The sequence below is a fragment of the Mastigoproctus giganteus genome, chromosome 11, assembly GCF_048544385.1.
Source record: "Mastigoproctus giganteus isolate SK-2022 chromosome 11, ASM4854438v1, whole genome shotgun sequence".
Classification (NCBI taxonomy): domain Eukaryota; kingdom Metazoa; phylum Arthropoda; class Arachnida; order Uropygi; family Thelyphonidae; genus Mastigoproctus; species Mastigoproctus giganteus.
In genome coordinates, this window is record NC_143585.1 from 88223874 (window position 1) to 88241954 (window position 18081).

The following is an 18081-nucleotide window of genomic DNA, read 5'->3' on the forward strand; positions in this document are numbered from 1 at the left end:
GTTTCCTTGATATTTGTTGTATATTTTTGTATGTATTAAATGGAATTGCTTTGTCGTAAATCTTAAATTCGCAGTCGCTGTAGAGAGTCGCAACTTCTTTGAACTCAAGACGAACAAACTTGTAACACCAAACAGCGTTAGCATAGTTTCGGAATCTTCGAATATTTTAAAATATATTTCTAACTTATACTTGAAGACACTTTAAAACTTTTACAACATCTTCAGTAACAAATATATTTCACATTTTTTCCCACTGAACAGAGATATTGCAGCTGTTTGGACAAGAACGTACAATTTCCGGGTATCGGATGACTGCCAGACATGTTTCTTTTAACAAAGTCATTCTTTGGGTGTCATCGATATGATTTATTCTATGGTGTCTGAACCTCCTGTCTAAACCAGCTATAGATATGTCAGTCGTACAGAAAAAAAAAAGCTCTTGTGCATTTTAGACACTTCTTGAACTCGAAAGTCTTTTACAAGGATCACGTTGAACCTTTCAAACATGTAAAGTTTGAAATATGTAAAGTTTCTTCTGTTCTCAAAGGAAAATTGCCAATTTAATTTCTTGAGCCCGCACTAACTAACTACTAGAAAGTGCTCATTTTGTAATTTTGATTGAAAACACTTTTACATAATAGAAAAAACATTTTGATATCGATAGAGTTAATGCCACATTTTTCGAAAAAATCTATAATATATATACGGATTGGATGCAGTATATTAATTTTAGAAAGGGATTTTATTATTAATCCTTTTATAATTAAGAAATTATACCCTATAGAAGTTTTCAAATAAAACCTAATTATATTTGAAATTATGTTTATAATATTTTTTAAACTTAAAAAGAATATTTGATATATATATTAGTTATTGCCATATTTTCTAAAAAAATTATATGTGTATATAAATGTATATTCAATCCGTGTATACATATACACGGATTGAGTATATTATTTTAGAATGCAGTATATTAATTTTAAAATATACTCTAATTAAATTTTAATTAAAATTAATTTAAACTTAAAATTTTTTTTTTTTCAAAATTTTTCATAAATTTTTGATATCGGTAATAGTTAATGCCATACTTTTGAAAAAATCTACCATGCCTATACGGATTGAGATGAAATATATTAATTTTATAAAGGGGTTTTATTATTATTAATCTTTTTACAATTAATTAAAATATACCTTAAAGAAATTTTCAAATAAAACCTAATTATATTTTAAGTTATGTTTATAATACTGTATTTTTTTAAATGAAAAATTTTCATAATTTTGATATCGATAATAGTTAATGCCATAAAAAAAAATTTATAACATATATACGGATTGAATACAGTATATTAATTTTAGAAGGGGATTTAGAATTAATCCTTTTATAATTAAGAAATTAAAATAATATAACTTTAAGAAATTAAATTAAATAAAATCTAATTATATTTGAAATTATGTTTATAATGTAATTATTAAAATTTAAAAAAAAATTCATAACTTTTCATATATTTTTGATATCAGCAATAGAGTTAATGCCCTATTTTCGAAAAATCTATTACGCACATATGGATTGAATGTAGTATATTGGTTTTAGAAGGGTATTTATAACTAATCCTTTTATAATTAAGAAATTAAAATAACGTAACTTTAAAATTTTTAAAATAAAATCTAATTATATTTGAAGTTATGTTTATAATCTAATATTGTATTTTTTAAAGTTAAAAAATTTATATATTTCATCCAATAATCATATGCTACAGTTAAGGGTCAGTGTTGAATTATTCTTGAAGCATGCGCAGACAATAAATGAGAGCAAAAATGGTTGGCACATATAACTTTATTCTGTTCCTTTTTTTTGTACATATACATTACATACAGAACCGTAATTGTGAAAAAAATACGCCAGGAGTTGCAACTAGCGGAATACGTCCAAGAAGACGAATTTTCATTACATCAATTGGATATGAAGGGAAATGAAATACTGGTTAATAGCTTACTGGAATAAAATTATTAACCAATTTATACGTCCCTCGAACCCATATGATAACTACCCACAATATGACTACAACACGAGCACGCACACATACTCTGTACATCATTAAATACACTGCTTCCTCATTAGCTGCCTTATATACATTTACCCGCCGTGCAGGTAGCATCCCTTGTGCGCAGCATCGAGGTTGTGTCGGCAGTCAGGACAATGCGGGTCATCTCATTTTCGACCAGACTTTGACTTTGAACAAGGCTTTTGTCAAGAATGTGAATGGAACGTCAAGCAGACGTCACTAATATTTAATAAAAGTAAAGTTCCAGGGACAAAATTATTATTATTAAGTTGGAAGTTGTCTAATGAGAGAATTCATATATCGAAAGTAGATAATGAAGATCTGAATTATGGTCGAAATAGTCAATTCTGGGATTTTGAAAGAACGGAAATATTGACAGAGGTAGGGAGATCAAGAAAAAAGCGTTAATATTCAAAGAGTGACCATTTTCGTGCAAACAGCAGTTGGAGTAGAGACCAACAAAGGCTGTTCCAGTATTTCTACAAAAATCGGTGTTCAATTTAAAGGAAGAAACCTAAACTACGAAATCTCTTCAGAAAGAGAGGCAATGAATTGATGTGCTGTAAAAAAATTGGTTACTTACACTTTTTGACGGAGATGCAGTTGTAGATGTGCGATGTTTCTGTTGATCGTTAAAATATTTCGATCGTGGGCATTTGAAGGTATTGGCAGTTCTCAGCATGGGCACTGGAGTGCTTTTTTGAGGGGCTCGTGTGATCAAAGTCTGGTCTGAATAAAGGAAATGGTTTCACTTGTTTTACCGAGTCCGGTAGAAATGAAACTATTAACGTTATACCAAAAGGCAGATTTCACGTATAACGTTGTGAGCCATTGTGATTATAAACTTGGCATGCTCTTCCTCTTTGTTTTTGCAGTCCTATGAGCTTATCTAGGTTTATTTTTCTATTGGAAGTGACATTGAGAAATTAGACTGCTTCACGAGGTCAACTTTTTCGTTATTTCGTTACCAGCCGCAATAACTCATTCCTTAAGATCTCGTCCTTCTCCACTTGAGCATCTTACAGAGATTTTTTTGTGATTTTAAAAAAAGTAGGAACCAAGACTGAAGTTGTTCATTCAGTCATCATTGACGATCGAGCTCCCAACAAAGTGGGGATAAACTGTAGCACCAAGTGGATTGCACGTGGAGAAAAGAGGGATAAGGGAAATAAATCTCACCTGTTTTTCTTCAGCTACTGATGGGTGATGTATTGGTCCGAGTCTGCAGAGGAAGCGAGGGAATAATTAGCCGAATCCCTCTGTTCGTTCTGCAGCTTCGTTCCCAGGTAGTTGTGTGCATTGGCAGACGGGTTGCTGTAGTGGTGACCTCTGGCAGGAATTATCGGCAGTTGATTCGTGGAATGGAGGGGTGGTTTGGGGAGAGTAGTGGGAATAATCTGAGGGCATTCGCTATAATCGTGACGGTCGGAAAATGAAGTCATCCTGACGTTAGTGGCTCTGCCAAATCTTCCTTGATTTTGTGCTCCTTCGTTTGGCGATTTAGTCCTGCTTGAGTTTCGCCAAATGACCATAGTCGTTTCTCTGGGATCGTAATACACCACATTGTCACCGTGCTGGGCGGGATGAGGGAAACTACCAGCCGGTCCTCTTTGTAAGGACATGCTTCTCCACGGAGGTGAAGGAAGCGCCACCTGGACGAGATTCTCCATGCTGTTTGATCGCTTCTCGCCTATGGTCGAGGTCGAGTGGACACCGCTGGAGGAGTCACTGCCTCCTTTCTCCGGAGACGTGGAGGACTCGCTGATGGATGGAGACTGGTTGCCATGGCAGCGGTCCTCCGCACTTCCTTTGCTTGCACCGGAATCGACGCTGCGAATACTTTTCGGGGTGGAGCTTCCTACAGGAGTGCCGCTGTGGACAATGGCTGAAATGTTCACCTGATGGCCGGGAAGGTTCTGGTCGGGAATCAGGTCGTAGTCATCGTCCTCTCGTACATCCGGGTCCTTAGCGCCTCCTAACGGACAGATACTCTAGTGAGAAAAATGCCAACATTAATTACTACAAATCTAAAAGAAAAAGATTACTCAACTACAGACTAGTAAGGTACGCAGAGTTAAGAAGAGCCAGAGGAAAGTGCACATTAGAGAGGGCCCTCGGTTTTTTTTTTTATAAGCAATTAGCAAAGCGAAGTCTCTGCCAGCTCAAAGTAAGCGTTGCCGAGGGCCTCTGCGATAGAAAGTTTCTGGAAGGTTAATTGCAAGCATGTTAGCAGGAAATCAATTGTACTTACGTGCAACCAATACTGAAAGTTATTTATTAATGATTAATATGAAACAATAACAAAACAATAAAACACTGAACAGGCCACACGCTTTTTAGGTGCCCAAAAATGAAAAAGTACTGTTTTATCCGGTGATTATTAAACTCTGTCGCCTCTTATTCAAGCATACACACAGCCCTCCCTATAATTTAGTGACTGCCGATGTACGTAATTAACTTAGCTGTTCACTTGACAACCACCAAGTGTCTGTCCTTCGGGCCACGTGCACCGTGCAGTATACTGTCTAAGGATAGCGGGCTTTTAAAGCTGATTAACAGCGCTAATCGATTGAACATTAGCTGACAGTCCGTTATTGGCTGACCACATATGCACGGTGATTGCAGCAGACTGGTCATTAATTACCGAGTTCAGCTTGTATCGCACGTTTCCACTTCTCTGAGCATCCGATTAGGTAGTTTGGAAATAGGGGGTGCAAACAAATACAGTTGTAACACCTGCAACGTTAGTGAGGTGAGAAAGCGATAGGCTGGCGACCGAGTTCACTCGATCATAGCGAGCACGAACTGTTCAGAAAGAAAGACAAAACGCAAACTGACAAGTTTCAAAAGTTTGGAGTGTGATAGTCTCGTTAGTTGTGTGGCAAATAATAAAAGCGAGAGAATCGTTTGATGTCTCAGGAGAATTGCGATGGAGCATTCTTTTGATGGAATCAACTTCCTCATTGGGAATTAGTTAAATGTATCACGCTGGGCGTATAGACTTAACTATTAACATTATTAACATTATTACAACTTTGAGTTATCAGAGCACCCGGCCACCAATTAACAAACTCTTTTACAGGTGTATAAAGAATATAATCATTAGATGATACATCTAATTATGTCAAAACAGGGAGTATTTTTAACAGTGGCTGGTTGGATTTCTTTAAACTTTTTTTCTAGGCTAAAGCAAAGTAAATCCTGCACGAAATGAAGATAAGTTCCTTGGCTGATTCTCCTTACTTCTTAAGGTCCACCGTAAAGTGTGTTTCCTAGGTATTGCCGTTCCCATAACGTTTCTGCCTATTTCCATAATAGGGGTTATATATGATCGTTGCAGCTGTTTTATCAAATGATTGCAACTCATCAAAAGATAGATGAGCTCGTTCGTTGATGAGCCGTTATCAGTTTCGCGCACTGATAACGCTTCATATCTTAGCTTTCCTTAATTTATCTAATTGAATAACGGATCGTGAATTCAATGAATATACCTATCGCTCTCTTTAGAACTAATTTTGTCGAAATAGCTGTAAACAAAGCTGGATCTAAAACCAAGTTCTCCATTATATTAGAAACTGAATGGCTGACTATTATCTCATTTTTCAACCCAATAAAAAAGAACCTCATCAAGGCCGAGGGCTCTGATCAACTCTCTCTTTATCTAGTACTAGCTGTAAGCGTGGTGGATTATCTCTTACGGAAAAAAAAATACAAAACTTCCTTTTTTGGGAACTGAATATTGATGGATGATCGTTGCAACATCTGGAAACTGCTTTTTCATCTAGCTAAACAGGCAGATCGACAGCAGAATATACGTAATTTATAAACGGAAACAGACCCCTCAGAGTCTTAGTTGCTTTGTCACAAAAACAATCTAATGAAAATATGAAAGAAATTTCACCTAAAATTTAAGATCGCACTTCCTAACCACTGTGCTATTCACCTTCGAAATAGCGCAGTGGGTAGTGAGATAAATAAACTAATTGAGATAATTATCTCACAATGATGAACAATCACGAATATTCCCTCTTCCAATTAATTAGAAGCAGTGGTTATAATCATTATCCTCCTATGCCGGATAGATTAGGCCCGAGTTCGACTCTCATCCATGGCGCGAGGAATTTTTATGGGCTTTTATTCACATCGTAGCTGAGCTAGGCGACTATAGGTGAGGGTTGCGTGGTTCTTTCTCTAGGAAACTCGTATTTTTTTTCCTTCCAGCAAACCGATCGAAGAAAACCTACAAGTACAGGGGCACAGTACACTGACAGCCTCTGTTGCTTTGGGCACTTACACATGCTGTATTAAGGTATGTATCACAGTGACAGTAAATGATGAAACAACTGCTAAAGAAAGAATTTTTTAAATTGAAACAACTTCTTCTTTAGAGTACTTTAGCGACGAACAACTTCTTCTTCGATAAAGAACTCTAATTGCTAATTGCGCGTTAAAACAGCACTCCCAGTTAGTCCTAAATGTTGTAGTAGAAGGAATGCTTGAATTCGATCCTAACGCGCAAAAGTTTTACGAGTTTGAGAATGGAAAACAACTGTTGAAATTCATTTTCAAGAAACTGGATACATTCTTTTAAAACATTTCCTTTCAATTTTACATTTCGGTTATAACAGCGTATTTTGGAATTTATGATACCAACTGCAATTTTCAGGAATATTCTTGGACCAAAAACTGCAGTTAACCAATACATATTTCTTTTATCTAGTATTTTATTATAACTTTTCTTTATACGTGTAAGTTATTGAATAATAAATATAATGTTGTGTAACAGGGAAGGCGAGGCGACGAGAGATAATGGATGCCTTATGTTTTTCGAGAAATGAAATCTGATTGAATTTCTAGATGATAGTGGTTTCAAGAAACGAATTTTTTTTCCTTTCACTTTATATACAACTGACACGATTCTCTTCTTATAATTGATGAGAATATTATCGTTTAGATATCCTCAAGTTTTGTATAAAGCATCGTTAATACATTTTAAAATGAAAAATCACCATTAAAATAATACACTGACGGCCAAAGTATTAGAAACCCTCCATATTTTTATTACACGAGGCAAAAGAAATGTATTATAATCATACCACACGTTATAATCACATAGTTAACAACCAAAACTTGATGGGCAAAACGTTGGTCATAACGGAATTCCAAAAGGAGCTTGCTCTTTGTCACGAAAGTTGGAGCTGAAGAGAAGTAATTCTGTAGCAATGACTCAAAGCCTTTAATTAATAAGTATACCTATAAATTACCTATCGATCTCTTGCTGAACCCTTGCTACATCGAATTCAAGCTGCTGTGGTCCACCTGAGTGGGCGTCCCACAAAAGGAATGAAGACTCCAGGAGTATAGTCGCGTGATTTCTACAATTTCTTTGGGGTAAAACCACAAGATGATTTATAAGAAGAACCAATTAGATAGAAAAATTGAGACTTACAAAGAAAATGCAAATATTGCTAAACAGAAGTTGGTGTGGTGTTGCGCCGTTGTTTATTATGTGCGTACAAGTATACTTGTGTTCAAAGACCGATTTGAACGTTGTGATGGCTGAAAAATCGGGCCAACTCACGGGGGTAAACCCACTCCACCCGAAATCAACTAACTACAGTCCCGATTAAAGAGGACTTTAGAAATTCCTCCAGTCATAGATTAAATCGAATCCTAACTTCTCCAAACGCGTGATCAGTGGCGAAACCACTACCCTCCTTCAGTTTATTTACTGTAATAAGTAAAAGCAAATGCTATTAAAATATTTATTAATTTCAAATAATTTTAAATGCTTAATTCTTATGTTATCTACCCTGTATTAAGTTTTAGAAATTAATTTCGAGGTTAGGAATGAACGAAGTTATGTACGTATTCTTTAAATATTAAAAATTCTCATTAATAATATTGGCACTTTCTATATTATTAATTGTTATGTAACCCTGACATTTCTTTCTCGCTTCATTTCCTCTCTCTAGATCGAGAATTGATCTATGGTAAGGCAGATGCTGAGTTCAGATAATTTTATTGAAATTCATTCTTCTCGGTTTATGCGAATGTTAAAGTATTCCACGCTATTTTAAATTCTATCACTCCTTTCAGTATGTTTAAATTTTATTGTTTCGAATTAAAACCCTCGTTAATAACCAAACTAAATCAATTCACTCATAAGTCCTGTAGTAACATTCTCCTCAATACCATCTTCATTCGGTTTATTTGTACCAATACTAGTAATGAACAGTAGTCTTCACTGCTATTTTATTTATGATCTCTTCTCTATTGCCTTCGGGAATGCTGTAAACCCCAATACCCCAATATACTTATGATGGCTTGCGTTATATACTTTATGCATACACTGTTTCTTGTTATTTGAATTCCAATTATTTTCAAAAAAGAAAATTAAAAGAAAGGTGTTTAATTAAAATGTTTAGAAATTAAAACTTATTGGTATTAATAAAACATAATTAATATTATTTTTAATTTATTTTTATATAAATTATTGATAATAAAGATTCAGGAGTTTTAGTTTCGACCAAATTAATCATATGTATTGATGATAATGGTACGTTCCTATATTTGCAGACTGGAAAAAAACAAATACTTTACGTATACATATTGGAGGGCCAGCAAATGCTATGATATGAGATTATAAAAGGTGTTAACACAATCATTACGATTATTTTGCCTTGAAAATATAAAGCCTCGAGTGATGGGAATTGTTTATTAACTTCTGTGGTGCTGCTTTTATGCAATTTTATTTGTTATTTATGAGTGAGCAGATAATTGTCTTAAGCTATTGTTCAGATGGCATGTCTACAAGGGCAAGAAAGTCCTGTTCTTAGAGGTCAGAAATTTTAATGTGGACCAACTGCTGTCCATGGACCACACTTTGGAGGGAATTAGCTGATTTGATTGCAGTGATTTAATTATTGCATCGAACTAATATTAACTAAGATGCTACTACCACGCAGGATGTCCAACGGTTTAATTTTGTCTCTTGGCTGCTAGCGCCACCTGGCTGGTTACTTCCTCACTTCATTTATAAATTTTTAATACATTTGTCAATCCTTTGCTCGAAGTCCATAATGAAGATTAGTTTCCAGAGCTCGTGTAATAAGGTGCCGGCAGCACGAAATTAGCAATCACATTCAGGTGGACCGCAATTTCCCATCAAAGCTCAGGAAATAGAAATATTTGCATAATTTATCAAAGACTTTTTGGTATCTGTCATTAATCATGTTACCTCGCCAACAATTTATAGTTTGTTGTGCTCGTAATCTCTTAGTTGTTTGCTTCAGCAGGACCATTCATTAATGTCGAAATCAGACTTTTACATTCATGCTCCAACAGTTTTTCGAACTTACTTTTTGTTCCTTTCCTTAGTATTGATCCATTCGGAATCATTTTTCCAAAGAAAGCCGGCCCTCTCAATAAGCTCCCGATAAATATCGTGATAAGAATTTTTCCACTTCAAAAAACCTTTAAGAATCTGTTTTTATTAATTTATCTTCCTTCCTACTTCTTAAATATTAATAATTTGGTGTCGGTATGAAGTTCCAAAGTTCTTCAAGAAATCTTAATTTAAAATTGTAAACTTCTTTGAACAAAACTTCCTAACTGAAAACTGTAAGCGCAGCAGAGAAAATACAGCTCGTAATAGTTACGTCAATAAATACTGCGATTTTATTGAAAATCATTCAAAAGGAAGTGATAGCAAAAATAAGTTGGAAATAATCTAAAAAAAAAATAGGATTTCGGTTGATTAAATAAAATAAGTTGGAACCAAGTTTTATATTAATTACGTGAGCAGACTGAAACTTGAATTTATTATGAGAGGTCCGACTCCAGGCCACATTTAGTGGTATTTATCCAAAATATTACATCAAAGCATATTTGAGTCGTACTGCTGTAGTTCATATAATTGATGATGGACTCTGTCTGTTGGTGGTAGGAATAAATCTAATTATTTTAATGGCAGAGCCGTTGTAGGAAGATTAATCAGAATCTCTCAACGAATCAAATAATTTAATATTACGATTAATGTTATTTGTAGTAGCTTCTAGATTATCTTTGAGTCGTGGGCTTTTATAACATTCAGTGTTTTGTTTGAAATATTGGATTTGTAATTGGCAAGAAAGCCACTCTCGAAGCTGATGTAGTTTCCTTTTTGTCATAATTATCCAAATGATGCCTGCGGTTGTTGAAATTATCTGTCAAGGAAGGTTTTACTTTGTTTTAACAAGCTAGTTTTTTATACTTGGAGTTCCTTAGAGTATCATGGAAGTAAAATGGGAATTGTTAGTGACTGGTCCAGTGGTATTCAACCAGCTTATCACTGGTTGCATACCAGCGCACCTCTTTTCATGGGTTGCACTAACTTGAAAAATTGCTTTATTGAAAAATTATCTAATACATTTTTAAAATGCATTATAAATCAATTTTTTGCGTTAGTCATGTGTTTGGATTAATTATTCAGTTGTTATCGGTATCATAAAGAGGTATTTAAGAGACTTTAGAAGAAAATATAGTGGGGGAAAATTTGTCTTCGAGAAAAATTATAAGGGATGCAACAAGAAGAAGAAGAAGAAAGGTTGAATATCACTGCTATATATGCATTAAGTCAATCCAACAAGGCATTGCCAGAAATTTCGAAACAGAAGCAGACAAATGACATTGGACAGTCTAGTAAAGGAACGTATTAATGTAAAAAGTAATGTTGTCTAAAATTTAGATTGTTCAAGGGTCTCTTGCACTCTTTCGCGTTTAATACAAAGCGTTCGGATTTAATTTCAAAATTAAGACGTCTCGACAACTGAATAGAAATTCATATCTGCACTAATTCACACAAAACACTCAGTGACACTGAAACACTCTGGATGGTTGCCAACCCCTACTCTAAGATCATCAATAAATCGAATATGTTTCCACTTTAATTCCGACTTTTCACACCTGCGTTCATAATGGTGCAAAAATAAAGAAATAATTAGCGTTGTAAACATTAATCATAAAGCTGATTAGGACACTAAATTAGCAAGCTATTCAGATTACTTAATAAGACCCCTCCCTACTTTCATTAAGTGAACGTGTTATTAAACATAATTGGATTCATTTCGTACAGCCTTTGCCTCTGTAAAGTTCACTGGCACTTGCAGGACGTCATTGTATTTACACCTTGCAGAAATAGTACGATCTCAAAGTATGAACTTTGTCAGAAATTTTCTTACAGTATGTGGGAGGGGATGTGATATCTACTTTATGAAAGCCAGTATCTGTTCGTGTGAAACTCTAGTAAAAGATAAGTATTAATGTAAAAAAGTAATGTAGTCTGAAATCCAGATGGTATAAAAGTGTCTCCTGCCCGCCTTACCAACTTCAAATCTTTCCGTGTATACTATACAGATAGGGTGCCATACATTCGTTTCGAGATTAATTTTAACTGCTTAGGAGACTTGAGCAGGGATCTCCTATATAGGATATGGTATTTTATTGAAGAAAACACAACTGAGCTCGATGCTTTACAGAAATGTTATGCAAGGACGAAATGGAACCGAAACTTACTTGCTTCTCAAGGGGCATTCGAAATCTGCAACAGCTTGCTGATAACACACTATTGCGTACTCAAGCACAATTGACTTTGGAGTCAATAAGTTTATAAAATAAACATAAGTGTCGTTGTATTTTCTCCTGTTGTAACAAGAATTGGGCATAAACACCTCCCATAAGTCTACATAATCTTCCGAGTGGTATATGATCTTGTTCTTAACAGAGGTATTTGATGAACCTTCTCTAAGGCGTTTCGACATCATCCACAAGAGTGGAGAGATGTAGACTCCAGGCAGCTGATACATAATCTAGAATGAGTGTTACGAGTTATTAGTAGACAACGACTAGCGCCTTGTCTGATGTAAATTTGGATCCATGACGTCTAATAAAACCTGACATTCTGTATTCTTAGTTAGTGATTCTGCAGATATGTTTATGGAATAACCGATTAGATTCTGAGGTGATCAAAGGTCCTTGACAATGTCAGTTCTGAAAATGGAAAAAGTCTTGAAATTTGTAGTCATACCTGCCTTTTATGCTGTTGTTTCCTGTTCGCAAGTAACCACTAGTTATACTATTTTAGTAAGATTAGTTATGGTCATTTGTAAACTGACGCAGTCTTCATTATTAGCTGCTTTTCTTAACATAAAGGAGTAATGCCATCGGGACCAGGAGAAGGGTAAGCTTTCATATTTTTGATTGCTGTTTTTATGTCATGCTCCGCGATAGTATAGTCACTGAGAATGGGACGATCATCGTTCATTTCTGGTGATAATTTGGAGAGAGAGAGAGAGAGAGAACTAGTTTTAAAGAAGTCTGCGAATAAGTCAGGTTGGCTCTCTGCATCCTCAGCAGTTATAGAATCAGTAGGTTCAATAGGTATTCGGGATCTGCATTTAATGTTATTAACAAAATTCCAGAAAGGTTTCAGATTGTTATCTTGTAGCAGATTAGACTGAATTGAGTTCACATAAGTTGTACGAATTGATTGGATTAGAAGTTTACAGTCCCTGCAGACCGCGGAGAAAGCTTTACAATCAATTGGACTCTTCGATTTGACGTAGTGTGTGTGTAGAGAATGTTTTCCTTTTCACTAATGTAATAGCTTGTCTGCTGAACCAAGGTGGATTCTGATAGTTTTAGCCAGTCTGGGGACGATGTAAGGGAATTAAATTTTCAATGGCAGAGGCAGTGATCTTCAAGCCATTGAGCAGCAACGTGGACACTACTGTTCATTATTCGTGGCCGGTTATTTTCTTTAAAAATAGTTTGATAACATCACAATCTGCATATTTTTACATCAGTTTTAGTTGAAATGAGTAGCTATCATTGTGGTGGGAATTCACTGGAATACTCCAAGATATCGCATCACTGTCGGAATCATATTCGGTAAAGCCTGATTTATTTGTGCTCGTTGAAGATAAAAGCAAGGTCAAACAAACTATTATTCCTCATCGGAAAGGTGCAGATGTGTCCTAGATTATGTCCAGACATTAAATTCAACAAGTATTGAGCTGTAGAATCGTTAACCTTTACGGAATCAGCACCAGCACCAGCGCCGGGAAACGGACACGGTACATTTTAAATCGCCCACAACAAAGATGCTGTACAAGCTTCAAAATATCTATGAGATCTTTAATTCCATTCTGTTTCTTTTTATGTAAATGGCTACAAGTTTAAATTGTTACAAATATCAGTTTTATACACTTAACTTCTCTTTTAAATACTTATTACCCCATCACTTCTGGGATTCCTGTCTAAATGGATAGCTGCACAACTCAAGGTCAAAAAGTCATCGCTGAAAATTATTTCAGCGAGCCAGGTCTCTGTCATAACAACTAGGTCATAAGTTCCTTCAACAGGTGCAGTGCACTTGGGTTCTTAACCACACTCCGAGAGATTTGATAAATTACGAAGAGATTCGATCCATCAGCATTAATTCCCTATTCGCAGATTTTCCTTAGCTGCACGTGGTTGAGCAGTATCACCAGCAGGTTCCTCAACAGCTTCAGTTTGCAGCTGAAGCGGAAGACTTAAGTCCCAATTTATCATCGTTATTTTAGATTTCCAAAAAGGTCTGAATAGCACGCCTTCGGCCAGATGCTTGGTGATGTCACTAGAACAAAAGAAGCTCGAAAAGATGTATCTGTTCAGAATATTTTAAAATGTCAGTCTTTTATTTTTTACAAATTTAAATTGTATTTTATAAATAGAAATATGGAAATTTTTATATATATCTTTTACTCTTTAGATCGAACAGCGTTAATTAAAAGACTCAAAAATATATTGAAATCCATTGAATTAATATTAGTTTTTGTGCCAAAGTAACTGAAGTTATGCTCTCATGGGTAACACAATTGGTATAATCCCATCCCATGCGAAAAAGACCTGATTTCCAATCCCGTCGATGACGCGAGGGATTTTTATAGGTGTTTTTCACAAGGTGGCTGAGTTAGGTGAGGCCTCAGGCGAGGGTAGCATTATTTTTAATCCTGGAAACTCGGGATTTTCTTCCAGAAAACAGCAAATTGACCATAGAACAAATTAAATTTACAAACATATTATGTACGGCTTAATATGGCCTAAACCCCTACAACAACCAAGTGCAAACCGAAGTTATCAGGGTAATATGTCTGCAAACAGCGTGTATTCTGTTCTGTGGTCAGGTGTGTGAGAGAGAGTGTGTATAACAGATTTTCTTGGGGGTCGGAGAGAACGCTACTGTCGTGTGAGACCGATTAACTCAATGGTCAGGCCACACCTTGAGTACTGCATACAGGTCTGGAGACCTCGTTTTAGGAAGGATGTAGAGCTGCTGGAATGAGTACAGAATAGGGCAACGAGACTGGGGAGGTTTGTTTGGGAATTTATTAGGCGCATTGGCATCTGTGGTCATAGTGCTCCAGATTGGTGAGGGAACAATGGATTATTCTTACTAAGAAAGGCTTTGTGTAGCACCCGATTGGTGATCTGTTTGAGCCGTATAAGGCTTTGAATGGGGCGCCTCCGTAGCCAGGTGGGAAGGAGCAGCAGTGCGTAGCACACGCTTCTTGATTAGACCGGGGTTCGAGCCCGTCACCACCAAATACGGAGGATGCGGAAAGGTTAAGGAATGACCACCGCATATCCTGGAGCAATATGGCCTTAGTTGCTAATGCTCCTAAAAACCAAACAACAACAACAACAGCTTTGAATGGTTTGAGGAATCTCAATACTGTTGGGATTCTTCCTCTTGCTCAGATTACAAACCTGAGGGGATATAGATTCTAACTGAGGAAAGACAGTTTTCGAACAGATGTGCGGAAATTTCCTTTATCCAGCGGGTAGTTGATTGCTGGAACAAACTTCCATCTGTCGTTGTGGAAGTTGAAAGCTTAACTAAATTCAAAGATGGACTAGACAAACCTTTGGAGTGAATGATGGGTGAAACGGGAAGGGGTGTTTTTTTTTGGCTTATGCTGTATAAGGCTTGCTTTATTGCATCATGTGCCTCTTCTAATGCGAACTCAGCCACGGTTAAAAATGATTGTATGGAAGGACGGTGTTCGTAATAACTTCGCTGCCCGTAAGTGCAATTAAAATCAAAATATACAGGGTTGTTAAATTTAAAGTATCCCTATGTTGAGGACTCTGAAGCGAGTCCCAAGGCTCATACTGAAGAGAAATTTGGACAACAGGTACAATAAAGAATGCCATCGCTGTAGCAATACAAATCACTTGAACAGCGCTACAATCATCAATGTGTCCTCCATTTTGGTCAACAACAGTTTCCATTCGAAGAACAGCATTTTCTACAGCAGAACGTAACATGTCAACTGGAATAGCCAGCAAATGACGTCTAATGCTGTCCTTCAGATCTGCCACAGTTTGACATCCTTCCCGATACACGTGGTTCTTCAAAAAAAACCCACAACCAGAAGTCGCATGAGGTTGAGGTCCGTGATCGGGGTGGCCAAGATGTCTGGAAACAACGGTTAATGACCCGTTCGTCTGTAAAGTGTTGCCTTAGCAACTTTGGCCACAACGGTGGATGTGGGGTGGCGCACCATCTTGCATGAATATAGTATCCTGAAGGTAACCACGTTATTGCAGCTCTGGTATTGCGAAATTTGCCACCATTTCATAATATCGCTGTCCAATGATGGAACAGGTGCGGGGTCCAGTCGGTGTTACCTTTTCAAAAAAATATGGCGCAATTATGAATGTGGCCGTAAGTCCACACCACGTCACTTTTGAAGAATTAAACGAGACCTCTTGGATAACTCGAGGATTTTCTCTTGCCCAAATGTTGTGCGTATTCACTTGTCCATTTAAGCAGAGTGGGCTTCATCACTCCAAAGGATGTTCCATGGCCAAGTGATATCCACTGTCATTCGCGACAGAAACTGAAGTGCGTATGTGAAACGAATATCTGCATCACCATGCTTTAGCTGTTGTATCTTGTAAGGATAGTACTGCAACACCTGACACATTACTAGCCTTACAGTGGAATACGACATGTCCACTTAACGAGAAACACTTGCGTTATCACATGGAGATTGACTTGATAAATCCACGACAGCCATAGCCACATCTTCAACACGAGAGGAGTCCACTCGTTTTCGACCTCTACCTGGTTGAACACCAAGATGTCCTGTCGCTTCAAATTTCGCAATCATTTTGCGGACAGCACAAACAGTCATAGGTCCACGCCTTCTGACGCCCGAATTCTGATAGCCGCAGCTGAAGTGTTGCTATTCTGATAGTACAGCTTCACTCCTCAATAGCGCCTTTTTCTGCAACGTTGTTGGCATTGCTACTGTAGTGCAGGCAAACATCTACTGTATGATTTTGAAGAGACTGCTTTGCTTTTATACAGTAGAGCTGAGTAGTGGTGCTGTGGCAATAACTTACGATTATGCAAATACAGTGACATAATTTTTTCCCCCAAATAAATGGAGAGCGCATTCTTTATTGTACCTGTTGTTGTCCAAATTTCACTTCAGTACGAGGCTTAGAACTTGCTCCAGAGCCCTCTACATAGGGATACTTTAATTTTAACAACCCTGTGTTACTTCTCAGGCCTGGAAGTGTTAGGAACTATAGTACTTGGTGCCGTGAATCGGTTGAAGCTGGAAAGGCAGAAGTTGGCATTAGACTTGAATTTCTATAGATTTTAATTTTCGGGAAATACATGCGAATAAAAGATTTTTCTGCAAAACAGAAGTAGAAGGGATAAACGAGGAAGAACAAAAGTTGGACAGTAAGTAGATGATGACTGGTTGCGGCACGTGTTCGGACTGACCTGGAAGAGAGTGGAGGAATTATAGAAGCCAATTAAGACAACCAGTGTTCATAGAAGCATCTGTAGAATAGGGATGCAACAGAAACTGAATGTCTAAGAGACAGTGGGGTTATTAATCTTTTTGAATGGGGTCAAGAACCTTGGGAAAGGCTTTTGGAACATCGCCGTACTAGAAATATGGGATCAATATTTCGTGGTATGGCGGATTTGAGATTTGTACAGAGTGAGGAGTTGTTTAGAAAGAAAAAAAAAGGTAATGCCGAGAGCGGAAAAGATAACTTGTTTTTAAGCATTGGAAGCAATCTTAGCGATGTGCTTATGGCAAGAAAATCAGAAGACAGGATAATCCTTCTCTTCTAATCTCTCTTTCTAAAGAGTCTATTGCTCCCATTTTACTCGTGGAAACAAAGAATGAAAGGAGAACCCCTTTTTTTTTTTTTTTTTGGAAGATATAGCGCAGAGGATTGGGTTAGTATTTTCCACATAACTAAATTAAAAAAAATAAAAAGAATTATTAATAATAAAATAATAATTATTAATTAATAATTAAATTTTTAAAAATAAAAATTTAATAAAAAAAATTCAAATTTTTATACAATTATTTTATTAATGTCCCCTAGTTCATTTATATTTTGTATTTTATACATGAAAATGTCGTCGTCGTTGTTCTTTTAACTATTCTCACCGAGAGCCTTATAGACCACAGTGAAATCCTCCTCTAAGGTGCCTGGTTGCTAAGCCCCTTAGTGGAGGCCCCTTTTCAGCCCACATATTTGAGGTCCTTTTGCGGATATCACCAACTGGGTTTCCCGTCTTTGGACTCTTTCGAGAAGCTTCATGCTTTTTAGGTCTCTCTCTCTTTCCCTCCCCTCAAGCTACAAATCATAGAGGTGTTAAAATGAGCTTGCTTTAAGATTCGAGAACGTTTAGCTGTTTGTGGAAGGCAGGGTTTGTAAAACTGAAAAGCGGATTGTGGCGTGTTGATGTCCAAAACTAAATACGAGATTTCCGCTGAATGGAAGGTCATTGAGCTTGCCATCATACAGGAGAAAAAAAAACTGCAAGAATGAGCAAGACTTGGGAGAACTCCAGGATTAGTTAAGAAGTTAAAAGACAGAGGGATGTACGATTATATTCAACGAGCAGTAAAACAGAAAACTAATTATCCAATTGCAAAATTCTAAGGATTCACGC

General features: G+C 36.6%; 1 protein-coding gene across 1 annotated transcript in view; it reads right to left on the reverse strand.

Moving 5' to 3' along the window:
* Positions 1-1827: 1827 nt before the first annotated feature.
* Positions 1828-18081, reverse strand: part of LOC150078235 (uncharacterized) — a 134358-nt gene continuing 118104 nt past the window's right edge. Inside the window, exon 4 of the mRNA XM_090385255.1 lies at positions 1828-4054. Coding sequence (XP_090241381.1) covers positions 3257-4054 — 798 coding nt within the window. The 3' untranslated portion in view covers positions 1828-3256. The remainder of the gene's footprint in view (positions 4055-18081) is intronic.